The sequence below is a fragment of the Onychostruthus taczanowskii genome, unplaced genomic scaffold, assembly GCF_017590055.1.
Source record: "Onychostruthus taczanowskii isolate IOZ18803 unplaced genomic scaffold, ASM1759005v1 scaffold42, whole genome shotgun sequence".
Classification (NCBI taxonomy): Eukaryota; Metazoa; Chordata; class Aves; order Passeriformes; family Passeridae; genus Onychostruthus; species Onychostruthus taczanowskii.
Window position 1 is genome coordinate 335,619 of NW_024501682.1, and position 15,489 is coordinate 351,107.

General features: G+C 42.0%; 1 protein-coding gene across 2 annotated transcripts; it reads right to left on the bottom strand.

Annotated features, from left to right (window-relative positions):
* Window positions 1-7,535: 7,535 nt before the first annotated feature.
* Window positions 7,536-14,919, bottom strand: ATF3 (activating transcription factor 3). Of its 2 annotated transcripts, none has more exons than XM_041413544.1 (4): window positions 14,762-14,919; window positions 10,262-10,505; window positions 9,250-9,357; window positions 7,536-8,284 (listed from the first exon to the last, which is right to left on the bottom strand). In XM_041413544.1, the coding sequence occupies exons 2-4, from the start codon at window positions 10,499-10,501 to the stop codon at window positions 8,087-8,089; spliced, it is 546 nt and encodes a 181-aa protein (XP_041269478.1). In that variant the 5' UTR covers window positions 10,502-10,505; window positions 14,762-14,919; the 3' UTR covers window positions 7,536-8,086. The 2 variants fall into 2 exon arrangements, with proteins under 2 accessions (XP_041269478.1, XP_041269479.1); XM_041413545.1 differs by having other exon boundaries at window positions 10,262-10,422; window positions 14,762-14,897.
* Between the last annotated feature and the right edge of the window lie 570 nt (window positions 14,920-15,489).

The following is a 15,489-nucleotide window of genomic DNA, read 5'->3' on the forward strand; positions in this document are numbered from 1 at the left end:
GTGTGACAAACCCATGGGGGTTAGCAGCAAATGTGGGAGCTACAAGCCCTGTGTGATCTAGCTTCAATGGTTGTAGCAGACTGAAATAAGAGGGGAAGTTCTCACCATGCCAGAATCAGAGGGCTGCGCTTCTCCAAGGCAGGTGAGGAACGATCCCTGGTTTTAGCCAAGAAAGGTAGCAGCACTCCATTCAGCAGAGAGATTATTGTACATTTATTTGTTCCCAGCTAATTCCTGTTCTCATCTCACCTCTCAACCAAGCAATTGTCAATGGACGGAGAGTTTGGACTGTGCCAGTGGTTTGGATAGCAGCATCCGAGGCACACGTGCTCTTCCCTCACAGAAAAGCATCTTGTCCAGGAGAACTCTGACTGAACTCTTTCAGTTCTACACGTGGGCAATTCTGAATGTAAAATAAATCCTTTGGAGGCAGAAAAATTGGCCAAATGTACATTTTCCACTTAGGTTACAAAATAGCCTGTAACTGTTCTGTAACGTGGGTAACTCATGTTCTATTTGTATTACACAGAGGATTCTTTTATCTTTTAATGCATATTTGATTCACAGATTGTTTACACTTGTGGTGTTGATATTGCTGGTAAAGATAGAAAGTGTAAAACACATTAACAACAAAAAACTCCCCACCCAAATTCCCAAACTCAAACAAACAAGTGAACAAAAAAGAATAATAAAAGAAAACAAACAAACAAACAAGCACACCCCCCCCCCCCCCCCCCCCCCACCAAAAAGACCCTAAAACACTGTGAGTTTTCCTGGGATGGAGAGGAGTACCATTAATTACTGGTGTTTTGGATGGTTTCACTTGACTGTAAGTGATAATTACATGGCAATAATATTTACTGTTCTGTTCAGGAGCTTTCTAGTGACTTATCACAATTTGTGAATCTTCATAAGGCTTGCTCAAAAGACCTAGCCTTCAAAAGTAAGGAATTTTATTTTCCTTGGGATGAAGAAAGGGTAATAAAAATGGTATTGGTTATTGCCCATGTCTTTCAGATGGAGGAATTGAGGCATTGGGTAGTTTGTGTATTTAAGTCACACAGCATGGCAGGAATTAAAATCTGATAATTAGATGTGTAATGACTCCTTAATACCACAGAAAATCTTGGAGTATCTGACAGACTCTAAGAGCTCCAAATGTGATTGAGGATGATGAAGACCCTATTGCAGGGGACATTCAGGAGATGGCACTTAGGTCAGAAGCCGTCAGAGAGAAGCTGGGGAAATAAAGTGGCTAAAGGAACTGAAAAGAGCACTGAATCACCCTTCAGATGTATTAATAATAATTAACCTGTTAGAAAGTCCAGTGAGAACTGATGATCAGAGTACAAAGGGAACAGAGGGCTGAGAAGCTGAAGAAATAGAGATCATTCACCAGCCAGAACCCTCTCCAGGACAGGACAAAGTGAAGAACACAAGCAGACGATCTGCCTGATGCTGAAATGACTATAGGTTGAGTTTTTGAGAGGAATCAGCACCAACCAAGTGAGTTTTCAGTAAAAAGCTCAAAAGAAATAGAAAAAGAAAATTACCTAGATAAATACTTGAAGAGAGTCAGAATGGATTTTATAACATTTAATTCAGGCTTACAGGCATATCTGGAGTTCTTGGAAAGATTTGACAGATATGTGGATCAGGGGAGATTCAGTAGGTGCATTTTATGACACCTCTAAAGGGATTTCAGTAAATTCACTCAACAAATAATTATTTCAAGAAACTGAATAGTTATGAGTAGGGAAAAATGTATATCTCTGATTAAAAGGTAGAAAAGAGAGTAAAGCTAAGCTATGAACTCTTCCCTGAAGGGCAGCTGATCCACTGATGTTCCACAGGAAACTTTACTGGGACCTGCAGAGCTCAACACTTCCACAAATGATCTGGTAGGAGCGTGAGTAAAGTAGCAAGAAGGTTGATGATGGTGCAACGTAGGACAGACAGGAGAAAGGCAGTTTCAGAAGACTACAAGGAAGACTTTATAGCATTTGGAAATTAAAATGGCAGACAAAATTTAATGTAAGTAAACATGAGATAGCGTATACGGGACAAACCAGTCCTAGCATCATATATGAAGAGTTGGGCTTGAGCTGCCACTCAGGAAGGAGATCTTGGGATTATGACAGATTATTGCATTGTGTGGGACTTGGTGCTGGGCAGTCATCAAAACTTCAAACCTCTTTTCTGGAGTTCTTAGGAAAGGGATAGTGAACATAAGATCCCTCTATATCAATCCGTGGCTTGACTACAACTTGAATACTACATGTAGTTACAGTTCTTTTATGTTAAAGAGTGAAGAAATGGTTAGGGAAAGGGTTTCTTTTGTCTTAGGAAAAGCCACAGTTTTCCCAGAAAAAAACCCCAACTGGGTAAGAGGAATAATCAAGGATGTAAAATGGCTGCCTGCCAAAAAAGAAAAACAAAAACCCCGCCCCAGGACTGCTTAGGCTAGGCCAAACAGAGTTACTGGGAACAGGGTCAAACAAGAAGCTTCTTCTAAGTGGTGATAGCCCTATGGAACTTGCTGCCAGAATTTACTGCAGATGCTGGTACTGTAGATGAGAAACTTGTCAAAACATTTGACAGGAAGGGTACTACCTAAAGAATTCATGGAAAGCTTGTGTGACTCACCAGCTGAAAATAGTTGGTGTGGGAAAGCACCCAGGGGAAGCATACTCGCCCTGTTCTTATTCTTCCTTGGACAGCTGCTTTTGATCAGAGCTGTAGGAAGAGAGCTGGGCTGGGTGGGCCCTGGCAGCGAGCTGCTGGGGCTGCCCAGCTGGAATGCAGCAGCTACGTGATGTGCTAACCTGGGCAGCAGAACGAGAGCCCAGCTGGCCCTGGAGGAGCCACCTCAGACGCCGGCAGCAGCCCGAGCTGCGGCTGCACGGAGAGCTCATCCTCCGGCTGGCACCAACCAGCCTGAGCTGGGATTCTTGCTGTCATCGCTGGGATGTCCCCAGCTCTGAGCTGGCCGATATAAAATGTTGCTATTCCTCACTGCTATTTGCTGCGTGGGCATTCCCACCAAGTGGGCATGGTTGTGCACAACTTATTGAGGTGGAGTCTACAAATATAAAGATGCTAAATTCTCAAAGGAGGATAAGTATTCCAGCTTTAACTGTCTTGGTTTGTTTCAATTTTCTATTTATTCATTTCATAGATCTAATAATTTTTTCTGAGTGTCAGCTCTAGTACACTTACACTGGAGTCTGAAAATCATTAGGTTGGGGATTTTTTTTTGGTTAATGGATCACTGTCAGCAATAGTAAATATTTGCAGCCAGAATTGATGCTGTATTAAGAATAGATTCCAGTGCATTCTCTTTTTAACTGTGATGGCTTTGAAGATCTGCAATAGCACTGAAAATTACCAAATAACTATTTTTATCCCTAGAGTCAGCAGTTCTGACTCAGAGTGTCCATTAAGGAAATGAATTTTAAACAACAGAATTCTTAAAAATTATTGTCACTCATTATCTTAACTACACTTAAAAAGGAATGGCATCTATTACAGAAATGAAAATATTCTATTGGTGCAATTACAAACTAATGAAGACTGTTACAAAGTAGTTATGTTAGTTAATATCATTGCACATTTAATCCCGGGATGATTCTCAAGGTCTCCAGCTGGGGGCACTGGGCAAACACGGAAACCTGGCGATGCCCAGCGTGAGTGAGACTTGCACCTAGACCAGAACTGTGCTGGAGGGGAGGAGGCGGGGAAACCAAACCACCAAGGAAAATGGATGTGAGATACAGTCATCACCCTGGATTTGAGAATTTCCTAAGACAAAGTAGATTTTACTTTCAAAACTATTTTGCTAGTGACAAACAGCAATGTATTTTATTTTCGTTACCCATAAATAATCCAGATTCTTTAGAAAAACCGTCCCTTTAAGCTTTTATTTTCATTATCCATGAATCATCCAGATTCTTTAGAAAAAATATCCCTTTAATCAATAACTTCAAATTCTAATGGACCCAGGTAGAAAAGTTATTGTAAATTTAAATTTGTTGCCATTCAGTTTCATTAAACATTTCCAGCCTTGTATAAATCATTGTCTCTACCTACCTTTAATATTGCTATTTATTCATTTATATCAGGGAAAGAGCTAGAAAAGAAATAGAAGATGCTCCTTGTTAAAATACATTGTAAAGCCTAGCATGCTTTGAGGTCTACATGGGCCTGGAAAGAGGATTTAGCATCTAGAACAAGACCTGAGGAGAAGGTGTGCCATGTAATTGCTCAAGGAATACCAACTATGCTATTAGGAATATGTCAGAGACCAATGGTGGTTTCATGCTTTCCACTCATACCATTTAAAAAAAAATGTCAAAATACCAGTTCAGGAAATTGTAGCCTTAATTTTGTTGGCAAGGTTTTCTAAACCAGGCCAGGGAGATGATTTTTAAGTTATCCAATTTAGTGTACTGGGTGGGTATTCAAAAGCAGAGTTTGATAGTAGCTATAGGAGAATGCATGAAAGGATGAATATACTCATGGGGACTGCACAACTGTAAATGGATGGACCAAGAAGGAAAGTAAATATTCAACATTGCCAAGCTCAGAGTAACCTAGATCTTCCTTCCAGATGATATTTTTAACTGGATTTTGCAACAGAGCAATGGATTTCCTGATCCCTGGAGCTCCTGGCCTACTATCTGGCCTCTGCATTACAAGTTATGACTGCTTGCAATGGACTGAAGCCAAAAGTTTTTGTCCACACCACCGGCTGTCAAAACAGAGGGACTTCTGTCTGGGTGTGTAGATACTCAGTTGTGGAAAAGCAGGAGGGAACATTTTGTTCATCTTTCCTCATGTTTCTCCCCAGACACACCAATACACAGACACAGAGAAAAAAACCAAAGCCCTAATCATGCCATACTTCCTTAGTATCTTCCATGTAATTATAGAAAGCAATCTAGAAATATTAAGGCTTCAGAGTAGCAAAAGCATTAGGGAATCAGAAAGTTGAAAAGACTATCAGCTGGTTGGTTGCAAAGTTAGGAAAGGTTCAGAAGTTCTATTTTCCAGTCCCTTAATCTGAGCTCTAGGCCACAAATAAGTAGTTAGCCCAGAATTCACAATCAACCCTGCAAAGACAAAATTTTGTTTACACCTTGACAAGCAGTGAACAGTACCAGTTTGACTTTATAAGATGTTCATTGTTGCAAACTTGTAAAGAGTGTTTGCTTTTTAATATCTCAGTGTTGTTTCAAGAGAATGAAGTTGCTCTTGGACCTTGACATGTAGAATTGATTAAATGACACGTGAATAAATATACATTAATTCTTTTTTATTAAAGTATCAAAACAAACTTCAGAATAGAAAACAAACTGCTTTTTAATGCATTTTAAGGGTTCTCCTGAATAAAGTATACTTTGAGAAAACTCATGCAACATACTGTGTGGCTGTTTAAACACTCTTTTCCGGGGCACAGTCAAGTGACCCTGAGTACCATCATTTCCAGAGCAGCGTGCAGGAGCACGCACACACACACACACATACAAAAGCAGTACAGAGCAGCTATGACTGCACATGTAAAGAAATAAAAATAGATTATCTTCTGACAATAGTAGTGGTACATATTAACATTTGGCATGCCGAGTAAATAAGATCAAGCAACAAAAGCATGACGCCTGCGTCACCGGTGATATGGTTAAAAGCAACCATACAAATTCCCTAAGGGAGACACATGAATTCTGTCATTACAGTCTCTCTGGCAACACTTTATAACCAATTATGAGACAAACAGCCCTGTCTGCTTGTATTTGAGAGGCGAAAAGCAAAGCCAAGGTGTGCGATCCTGGGGCGATGCCTTGGTTTTGTATTTCCACATTACAGGAGTCAAATAATCATCAAACATCGTTTGACAGGTTTATTGTACACACTCCATGTATATCTGTTGTCTGGTAAACACTGGCCCAATTACATGTAGAATTTGCCCTTTAAACCAGAGAAGTTGCCACAGAGGCTCCAAACTCTGCTTACAGGACCTGAAAAAAACTCACACTGAAGTCAATAGAACCTCCTTCCAATATACAGAAAGATCATGGATTCTTAAGAGAGAATTGGACCTAGAATGTCATATTTGTAATACATTCACTTTTCAGATACATGAAGTACATACCCTTTACATGTGATATAGGACATTACAATATATCCAGACCTTAGGAAATGGTACTAAGTAGTTCTGTTGCAGAATATAACAATCATATGAGGACCAGGTACAAGATGTGATGGACTCATGCGAGACTTGCAGGGTAAGAAGCTCATGGCTGAGGTATCTTCAAGTTTAGCATTTAGAACAAACACACAATTTCAACACTGCAGAACTGGTGTAAAATATTATGCACTGTAAGCTCCACTTGTATTCTGCTTTGTTTAAATTGTGACATTGAACAGTCAGACACCACTGATAGAGGTACAGAATCTTGGAAGGTACAATATCTGCAGCCAATCATCCAAGACACTCAGTGCCTCATCTTCAAAAAAGATGAAGGATAAATGTTTTCAATAGTGGTGTCTCAAATACAACTGGTGAAGTTTAGGAATATATAATATTAAACACCAAGAGATAAAAGTAAAAAGACAGCGCAACACTTGTGTTTTCAGTTTTATCTTGCTCGCAGTATTTATTAGCTCTACTCATTATAATATTAGTGATAAATAAGGATAATATTTTCTTTTACAAAAAAAATTGTAAGGGCATATTTTATAGAAATAAACAATCTGAGAATTTCACAGAAACATCAGAATTTCAACACTCATAGCTCAAACTGTTTTGTCCAGCAGCTCTTCTACTAGTTCAAAAACATCCAAAGTTAGTATTTAATAAAAAAATTAAGCAATTATTCACTGCATCAAAACTCTTGCCTCCTTTAGATTCTAAGTAACATTTTTGATTGACTGTAGTTGTCACTCAAATGTAAAACAAAAGTAGCTACAATCATAATTTTTCCCTCTGAGTCACTTGGCAAAAGGAAGTAATCCTGACCAGGATGGAAAAATCTTTGCCAAGCTCTTATGCCTGTAAGAGCTATCTGCATGAGCAGACCCACTGAAATCCATGGAACCTCTACTGTGACTGAGGGGTAATAGCATGAATTAAGCCTTGTAGGATTAGATCCTAGATGAATTTTAAAAAATATTTCTTTTTTTCAAGGTTCAGGAGTCTGGGATTCACTCCTGCAGTTCTTTACTTGAGCAAAACCTCTGTCAATATCCCTGCACAGTTAGTTTCCTTTTTCCAATTCAGTGGGTTCAATTCACCAAGTCAGTAAGTGATGATACAAACTGCTCTTCAGCAATTCAAGGAAAAATTGTAGTCCCCAGGGGGTAGTATCTGGGGTGATAGCTCATAAAATACAAGCTAGGCTACCTAGATATTTTGCAAGAAACAATTCTTTGTCACACTTACTAGACCCTTCAAATTCAGTCACTGAGATGAGTCACAGAAAAAACCCACATGAGTGTTGTGAAAAAAATGACAAAGGTTGGTTGAAACTACAGGGTTGTTTTTGTTTTTTTGTTTGTTTTTTTTTTTTTTTTTTGTGTGTGTGTGTGTGTGTGTGTGTGTGTGTATTAGGTTAGAATGCAACATTACACATCAGTACATTCTGCCAGAAACCATCCTCTTGGAAATTCAAAAATACTCAGTCTTCTTTCCCTACCAGCAGCAAGGAAGAGCAGTGTCCATCCAGCACAGCTGTCTGTGCCCCGTGCATCGCTGGAAGTCATAGTGTTCTAGCACAAACCTCGTGAGTGCAGATACTGTATACTAGCAGAGCTAAAACTTCAGAAGCTGTTGTCTGTAGCTCCTAGGAACAGCAAGTATGACAGGTGCAAACCCTACATTGGAGGCAGAAGGCTCTTCAATTTGATTGAGACCAGATCTTCCAAGGGCAAGAATAACTGCCAAGCCAAAATGATTCTTTCCACTCATGAAAGCAATCTGCCCTTCCTAAAGGCTCTTGACTAATAGAATCCTACACATTATATCAGACTCCCCCACGGATTCTGGTAGCTGTTAAAAACATTTTAAATATTTCCACGTTTGCCGTATCACTTAACCTTGTAATGTGCCTTCTTTGATCTGTTGAATAAAAAGATTTCTTTCATCTTCAGGTGTCCTTCCGTTCTGTGCACGGACTATACACGTGGGCCTGTGCAGATTGAGCATGTATATCAAATGCTGCTTCTCATTCTTCAGCTCCTCAATCTGGGCTTTCAACTCTGCATTGATGGTTTCCAGCTTCTCGGATTCCTAGCACAAAGGACACACACAATTTTACACTGAGAAATTCAAATAGTAAGTCGCTGGGTTTTTTTCTTATATTTGTTGTCTTTTATAGGTGGGAAAGCGTATGGCTGGCAGAGAAAGGAATCACATGTACTTAGTGTGCTGTAATGATGAAACTTTGTATGTTGTATCTAATTCTACATTCCCCAACCAGTAATGGCCTGAAAACCAGATTGAGAATTATCTCCTTTGGCCTCTAGAGAACATAATGAAAGTTGGAAAGTGAAACTCAAACTGGTATTAATTCATGGTGACAGATACCCAAAGCATTATTGCTATCTTCTGCAAAATTATTCTGAGCTTTTTGGGTCAAAAATTGACTCAAAATTATCTATGCTGCTTCGTAACTCCCTGGAACATCAAGTCACATATCTATAAACCCATGTTAAGCTAGCAAAGTGCAAACATAGCTTTTTTTCCCTGCCCCTAGACATAGGAATATACAGGCCTGTATACCTAGATACAGGCTTGGTGCCACTGAAATAGAGTATTATATCACAGCACAGGAGGTGAAGATGTGACTGGGCTCCTAGGACAGAGAATTCAAGCTACCACACCACTCTGTTCATAAAGAAGTCAGAAATTACTTGTAGGTGCTTGCGGGCTCTCCACAGTGAATATTTTACGAAATGTGATTTTACTTCTTTTTGTGTTCAGTGTACACATTCATATTAACATTATCCCCATAGACAATATTGGTCACTGAAGCAGTAATCTCTTTTCTCTCCTACCATGCTTTCATTTTAGGCCAGTTTCAACCAGGTCTGGATTTAATATACGGCATGCTTATTTTTCATAACTAATGATTTCAAGGGTTTACAGAGTCTTGGGGGACATCTTTGTGATTTCCTACTGTGTCAGTACCCTATGCTATCTGTTTGGATCCTGGCAGGATGGCAGATTGCGAACAGTTCTATCCAGTCACTTACTTTTTGCAAACATTCTGTTTTTTCCTTCTTTTTGTTTCGGCACTTCGCCGCAGCAATTTTATTCCTCTCCCTTCTTCTCTTTTTTCTTTCATCCTCTTCAGGAGAAAACTGTCCCACAAAAACAGATACACACAATCCATAAGATGCTCTAAACAGGAGAACTGTATTTTAATAACTTCTGGATTTTTAAAATCAACATGGAGAGTGCTGTTAGTGCTCACATCCTGAGTTACATACAGATGTGATTCTGACCTCGTTTGCCATACAGTACAAGGGTAGGAACTTCATTAGAATTGTCAATGAAAACCTGACTGGAGCGGGGTTGTGTGTAATCTATACGATGGCTCATTTAAAATCAATGGTACTCAAAAAACTTACTGAGTCTCCCCAGGCTCCCACACCACCATCTCTGCTCCATTTTCCAGGGAGGAAAAGGAGGAAAGGCACAGGGACAGAATGGAGAATGTGTCATGCGTGAGTCAGGGAGAAGTGAGCGAATTAAAGGCAGCACCAAAAAGGGAATACTGTCACACTTCTGTTTCCTGCGGAAGCTCAGACCAAGGTGTAACTGTTTCCTTAACCAAAGCTATTTCTCCACTCTCAAAGAGCAATGTTTTTCAGGGATGGTGTCATCTTTAAGCAAAAACATAGTGTGGACATAGCAGGTCCATGTCTTAACCCCCACAGGTTCTGCTGGACTGTCCTCAGGGAAACAGAACTTTAGCAGTGACTTATTCCAACTTCAGCCACCACTGGGCAGGGAAACCAGTTTAGCACTTGCTCTAATCACTGTAAAACATTGTCTGTAGTCCATAATTGAAAATCAAATATCCAACTATGAGAAATACCAGAGGGTTTGCCCGAAGTACTCAACAGAGAGACAAGCAGCTGGCTTAAGAGGAAACAAGTATGTATAGAGGGTTGTTTATAGTTAATACAATTACTGGTCTTGTGGCAAAACTTTGTTAGAGAATTAATCATTCACACCAAAATTCGGTTTAAAGAGCCCTACCTCTGTTTTCAGCATTGATGTTTCAACTGGCCTTTCAGAAACAGTCACTGTGTCCAAAGTGGAAGACATCCTGTGGAACTGACGCTTGTTCTGAATGGCAAACCTCAGTTCCTCCTTCACCAGGGGGGTTAAATTTGTGAAATCATCAAACCCCAGTGACCCTGCAGGGGACAAAGTGGGAACAATTGCGGAGGCGCTGACTTCTAATGCAGATACCTGGCCTGAGTGTTGGACCATCATTTTGCTGAAAGATAAAAAGAGATAATATTGATAGTCTTTCAACAACTTTAGAAAGGCAAATAATATCTCGTAGAGGTATATTTCCTACTGTGAATAATACTGTAGTTACATTGCTTCAGTCCCCATTCCTAGTCTACCCCAATCTCTCAACAGAGACAAGCAGTTAAGAATTTGGACACTCAAAAAACCTTCAACTTTATGTTAAGTCAAAGTTAGTATTTAAAAGTAAGAATAGTATCAGCACACGACAAATTGCTAGGTGTTTCTGAAACTTAATATTTTAAAAATTGTGTGCAAGTGTGTATACTATTGTTAAGGTTTAAAGTGGTAGAGTGTGGCAAATGAGAATTGAGTGAATAGGAAGAGAAAGAAAATAGGAACAAAAATCAGAAAGCCAATAAGTAATATTATTATTTAAAGCATAGAAGGAGAGTATCTTCATCTTCAGAGCTATACCACCACAAATTCCAGCTTCAAATGGACAGAGCATACCTTGTTCTCAGCTACACTTAGCTCAATGACTTCTACTAGAAGCTGAAACTTGATAACCACAACAGAATCTGTCACAAAGTTATCACACTCAATTTTGTACACAGTTGTAGATTTGGCTATAAACTCCTGAAAAATAGTTAACAATAAGAGCTGGCACAAAGGCAAAAGCCTCTACATGCTCTGTGGCTCCACAGCAGAGGCTGAGTTGGAGGGATTGACTCATGAAAAATGTGAAGCCGTTTTTTTCATTCCTTTGCTCTTGTAAAATTCGAAACTGTCCTTATGTGCCCCCTATGAGAGGCTTGAAATTCTTAAATATTTATGGTTGGATCTTCTGCTGACATAAAACAGTGTGACTGAAGAGTCTTTAGGAGAATTATGCAAATGTAAACCCATGGAGAAACCTCATTTCTAGTAGATTTCTGAAGAAAACAAACCTATCCAACAGCCTCTTTTTACAGTTCTCTGTTTAGTCATTCTTATTATTTACTTTTAGCCAGTTTTGAAGGGAGAGAAACCCCTTGTGCTCTGTGAAAACTGGTGGCCCCACTGAGGGAGAAAGAGGCAAAACTCAGCAGTCAGTCATCCAAGCACAGTTGGTTAGCTGATGCACACATCCCTGCAAGTCACATCCCATCTCTCACCCAGCAGAGGTGAGATAAGAGGTCTGGAAGAAAACTGAGCACCTTTTGTGTGTGGTCCAAGGGACAAAAGGTGCAAATCCACAGGAAAACAGATTGTAATACTTCCCTGGTTCACAAAGTGACTTGTGTTAAATTGGATTTTACTGTGTTGGTTTTCCAGCTATCTTTGGTGTGTAGATTTTTGGTTTTGTTGTTGTTTTGGGGTTTTTTTTAAATAGCAGTATGGATAACTACAGTATGTAATTATCTACTCTGGATTAGAACCACAATAATTACAGGAAAGTCAATTGTAATTAACTTAGTGCAGGTAAGCAAACAGCTGCCTCAGGGCAGCAGTGTGGGTAAGCTAAATTTCCACATGGTCAACCCAGAACTGCACAGGTCCCTGTACGTTACTTCTGGAACCCAGCAAGAAATGTTTGGGGTCATGTGCCTTGAGAAGAAGATAGAATTTGCTCAGAGATATCTAAAAATACACTGTAAATCCACACTGGTGCAAATGAGAATAGAACCTGGTTCATTGCTGTGAGGCAAACATAAAAATCAGAGGAGTGTGAATTGCCTGTTGCTGGAAAATATCAGGTCCAACTGCAGTCTTCCCCACCCAGTCACTACAGAAGAGCTGAACATTTCCCAGTCTCAGGGTGAAATCCTGACCCCAGTGAAATCAAAAGGACTTTTTCGGTTGACCTCAATGGGGCCAGGATTTCACCCATATTTATTCAAGATGGGGAAATTATTTGGAACTATTTGTTATTCAGAAAGACCTTGGGAAATTTATGTCATTCTCTTCAGAAAGCCCCTGCTCATGAGTCACACTTAAAGTACTGATACAGTTTAATCCTATAATCTCAGAAAGCTAGCAGTTACTCTTTTCCAGCAAGTCAGAAATGGCCTTATTAATTTCCAGCTGAAGTATTATTATTATTTACCATTTACCAACATTCAACCATTCAACTAATTTAAATGGCTAATTCCAGAATTAGCCACTGGAATTACTGAACCCCTCACCCCAGCAGAAATTTCAGTTATTTTCACTGACTCAGTGTCCTTGAATGCTGGTGATGGCTTCATTCAACAAAGTTAATTCTGTATAATTCAATCCAACCAGGAGTCTTAAATAACAGTAAAACTGTTTTTCCAGCCTCCAAGATAATTAGTTGGGCTAATAATTTTCAAGCTCTGTTGGTTTATTCAATTATTTTTCAGTTTAGGAGAACTTTTAATTAAGGTCAGCAGCAGCACCAGAGGAAACCAAGAATGTGCCTGAGATGTTGTGTTAATTGTGGATTTCTAGTAGCTAGTGCTAGTAGTAAGTGTACCACAAACACCACCAAAACCCTACTGTAATGGCTCCAGGTCCTCTCACCCACCTGTCACTAGTGTGTAAAACAGGAGTGGTCAGGTGCCCAGAGCAGGAGAAAGTGTCCTTGGCTGTAGGAACTTGCTGCTCTCCAGCCCAGACAGCTCATTGCCCTCCCTGAATCATCCTGAAATGCACCTCTAATTGCTCCAAAAAGTAGATGTTTTGCAGTTTCCGAGGAACAAATCAGTTTTCAGAAATGTTTTACAAATAGGAAAATCAGATCTTACTATATTAAAAAATATGCAACAAGTTGCTCTTCCTTGTCCCAATTTTTGTACAAATTGTCCCTCTATCTATAAGCCATGCAGAGAACTATCTCATTTCCTCTGGGTTTGTGAAGGGTGGGGAAACAGTAGGAACAAGAGTATTAAGCCTCAGAGCATGATTCCATCGTGGCCTTTCTGATACAATCTCTGTTTACTGTGTTAGACCACGCACATGTTCTGCAGTTACTGCCACTGGAGGTGCTGAACAGATCTCAGCCCTGCACTGATACCGGCACAGCTTGTTCCCAGGCTGAGTTAACGCTTCATTGCCTTAGCCTTACTTTTGGAATTCCCAACAGTTTTACCCTCCCAATTCAGGTAGGTTCAAACAACTCTATTCATTCGTTCTCCCTCTGCTTTTTGTTTGTTGTTTTGAAGATGATTTTTTTCATCTACGATGAGTTTTACATCTCCTCTGCCAAGACTTTAAAATCCAAACAGGCTTCCTAGCTGTGCACTTCCATTATTTAAGGATATTCTTGTTTAATTTTAATATTGAAAGTGACTACTTTCAGTTTTTTCTTGCTTAACAGCAGATGGCTGACTGTGCTTCTTGGTTTTATTTCTTCATACAAATTCCTTTTCCTCTGGTGCTGATGCAATAAACCTTGATAACCACTGAGGTTAATCTTAAACGGCATTAAGAGCAATTACAGTTCACAACCTCCGTGCACGCTAGTTGACCTTAAGCTTTCTGACATCCCACATCGCTCCCGAAGCATTTTCTGCTGCCTTTCATTTTCCCAAATGCTGTTACTAGGAGGAAAATCGATTTCCAACAGGAAACTCGTTCTCTGAAAGAAGTTGTCCGTTGTGTCACGCCTGATTTGCTCAGCAACAGTTCAGCAACTTATCTACCTCGCGCCGAGACACCGGGACAGAAAGGAGAGCGGATATCCCTGGCTGTCACGAGAAGTTCCCGGTCGGTTTACGGGAATATCGGAGATAACTCTACGCGCGGCAGTGCGGGTTTGTCATCGCCTGGGCTGTCCCGCCACAGCTCCCCCGTCCCTGTGCCCGCGGTGCCGCCGCCGGCTGCCCGCAGCGCCGGGCGCGGCCGCTCCGCTCGGGCATCCCGCGGCTCCCGGAGTGCCGGGGCCGTGTCCCCGCCGCGGCCGCCACCGCGCGGTGCCGGGCGGCGCTGCCGGCCCGGGGACAGCCGGGGACGGGCGGGCTCTCCCGGCGCTCACATCTGGCGGCAGCCCGGGCAGGGGGTTCCCCCAGATGTGAGCGCCGGCGCGGGGCCGGCGCCGCCGGGCGGGCGAGAGGCTCCGGCGGAGCTCGGTGGGGCCGGGGGCTCTCCCGGAGCTCACGGCAGGCGGCGGCACCGCCGCGCCAGACTTCGCCGGGGCGGCGAAACTTTTGCCGGCGGCGCGGCGCGGGTCCCCCGGCGGGCATCCATCCCTCCGCGGCGGGACAGCCTCCCCGGAGCTCAGCTCCCCGTCCCGCCGGCACGGGCAGTCCCGACCGCTCCTCTCCTGCTCCCACTTACCTTTCTCCCTCGGCCGCCGCTCTCCCGGCAGGAGGGAAGGGGCTCCGCAGCCCCGCCGCGCTGCGGTCCGCGCTGCTCCGCCGCCTCCTGCGGGAGAGCAGCTCCCTCGGCTCCCCGCTCCTCTGCCGCTCGCCCGGGTTGCATCACCCCCCTTTTATAGCCGAGCGGGCAGCGCTGGTATTTACTCTGGCGGCGAGTCCCTGGCTGATGTCATGCTATTAATAGCCTCCCCGAAAGAGAGGGAGGAGGGAAGCGGGCCGTGGCGGTGATGCAAGGCTTCCCCGCCGGCACGGCACGGCACCGCACGGCGCGGAACGGCACGGAACGACACCGCCGAACCGAGCCGGGCCGGGCCGAGCAGCATCCCTCGGCACCCCGACAGACCCCTTCGCCTTCCCTCTTCACCACTCTCCCCTTTATTTATTTATTTATTTTTATTAAGACTCCGAGAGTTTCTCTCTCCGGGCCATTTTGCTTCTGACAATAAATCAAAGTCCCTCTAGCGACAAAACAACAAAAACCAAAACAAAAAGAAAAAAAATAAAGAAAAAAAGAAAAAAAAGGTGGCAATTGTGTATTTTCCGAAAGGACTGAAAAGTGTGATCTTTCTCTAGAGGAAAAAAATTGTTCATGCCCCCCCCGTTTCCACCATTCTCTCTCCTCCTCCCCCCCGCTACTTTAGATGACAGTGAAAAGTTCATTTCACATAAAGAAGAAAGCTCCGGTTT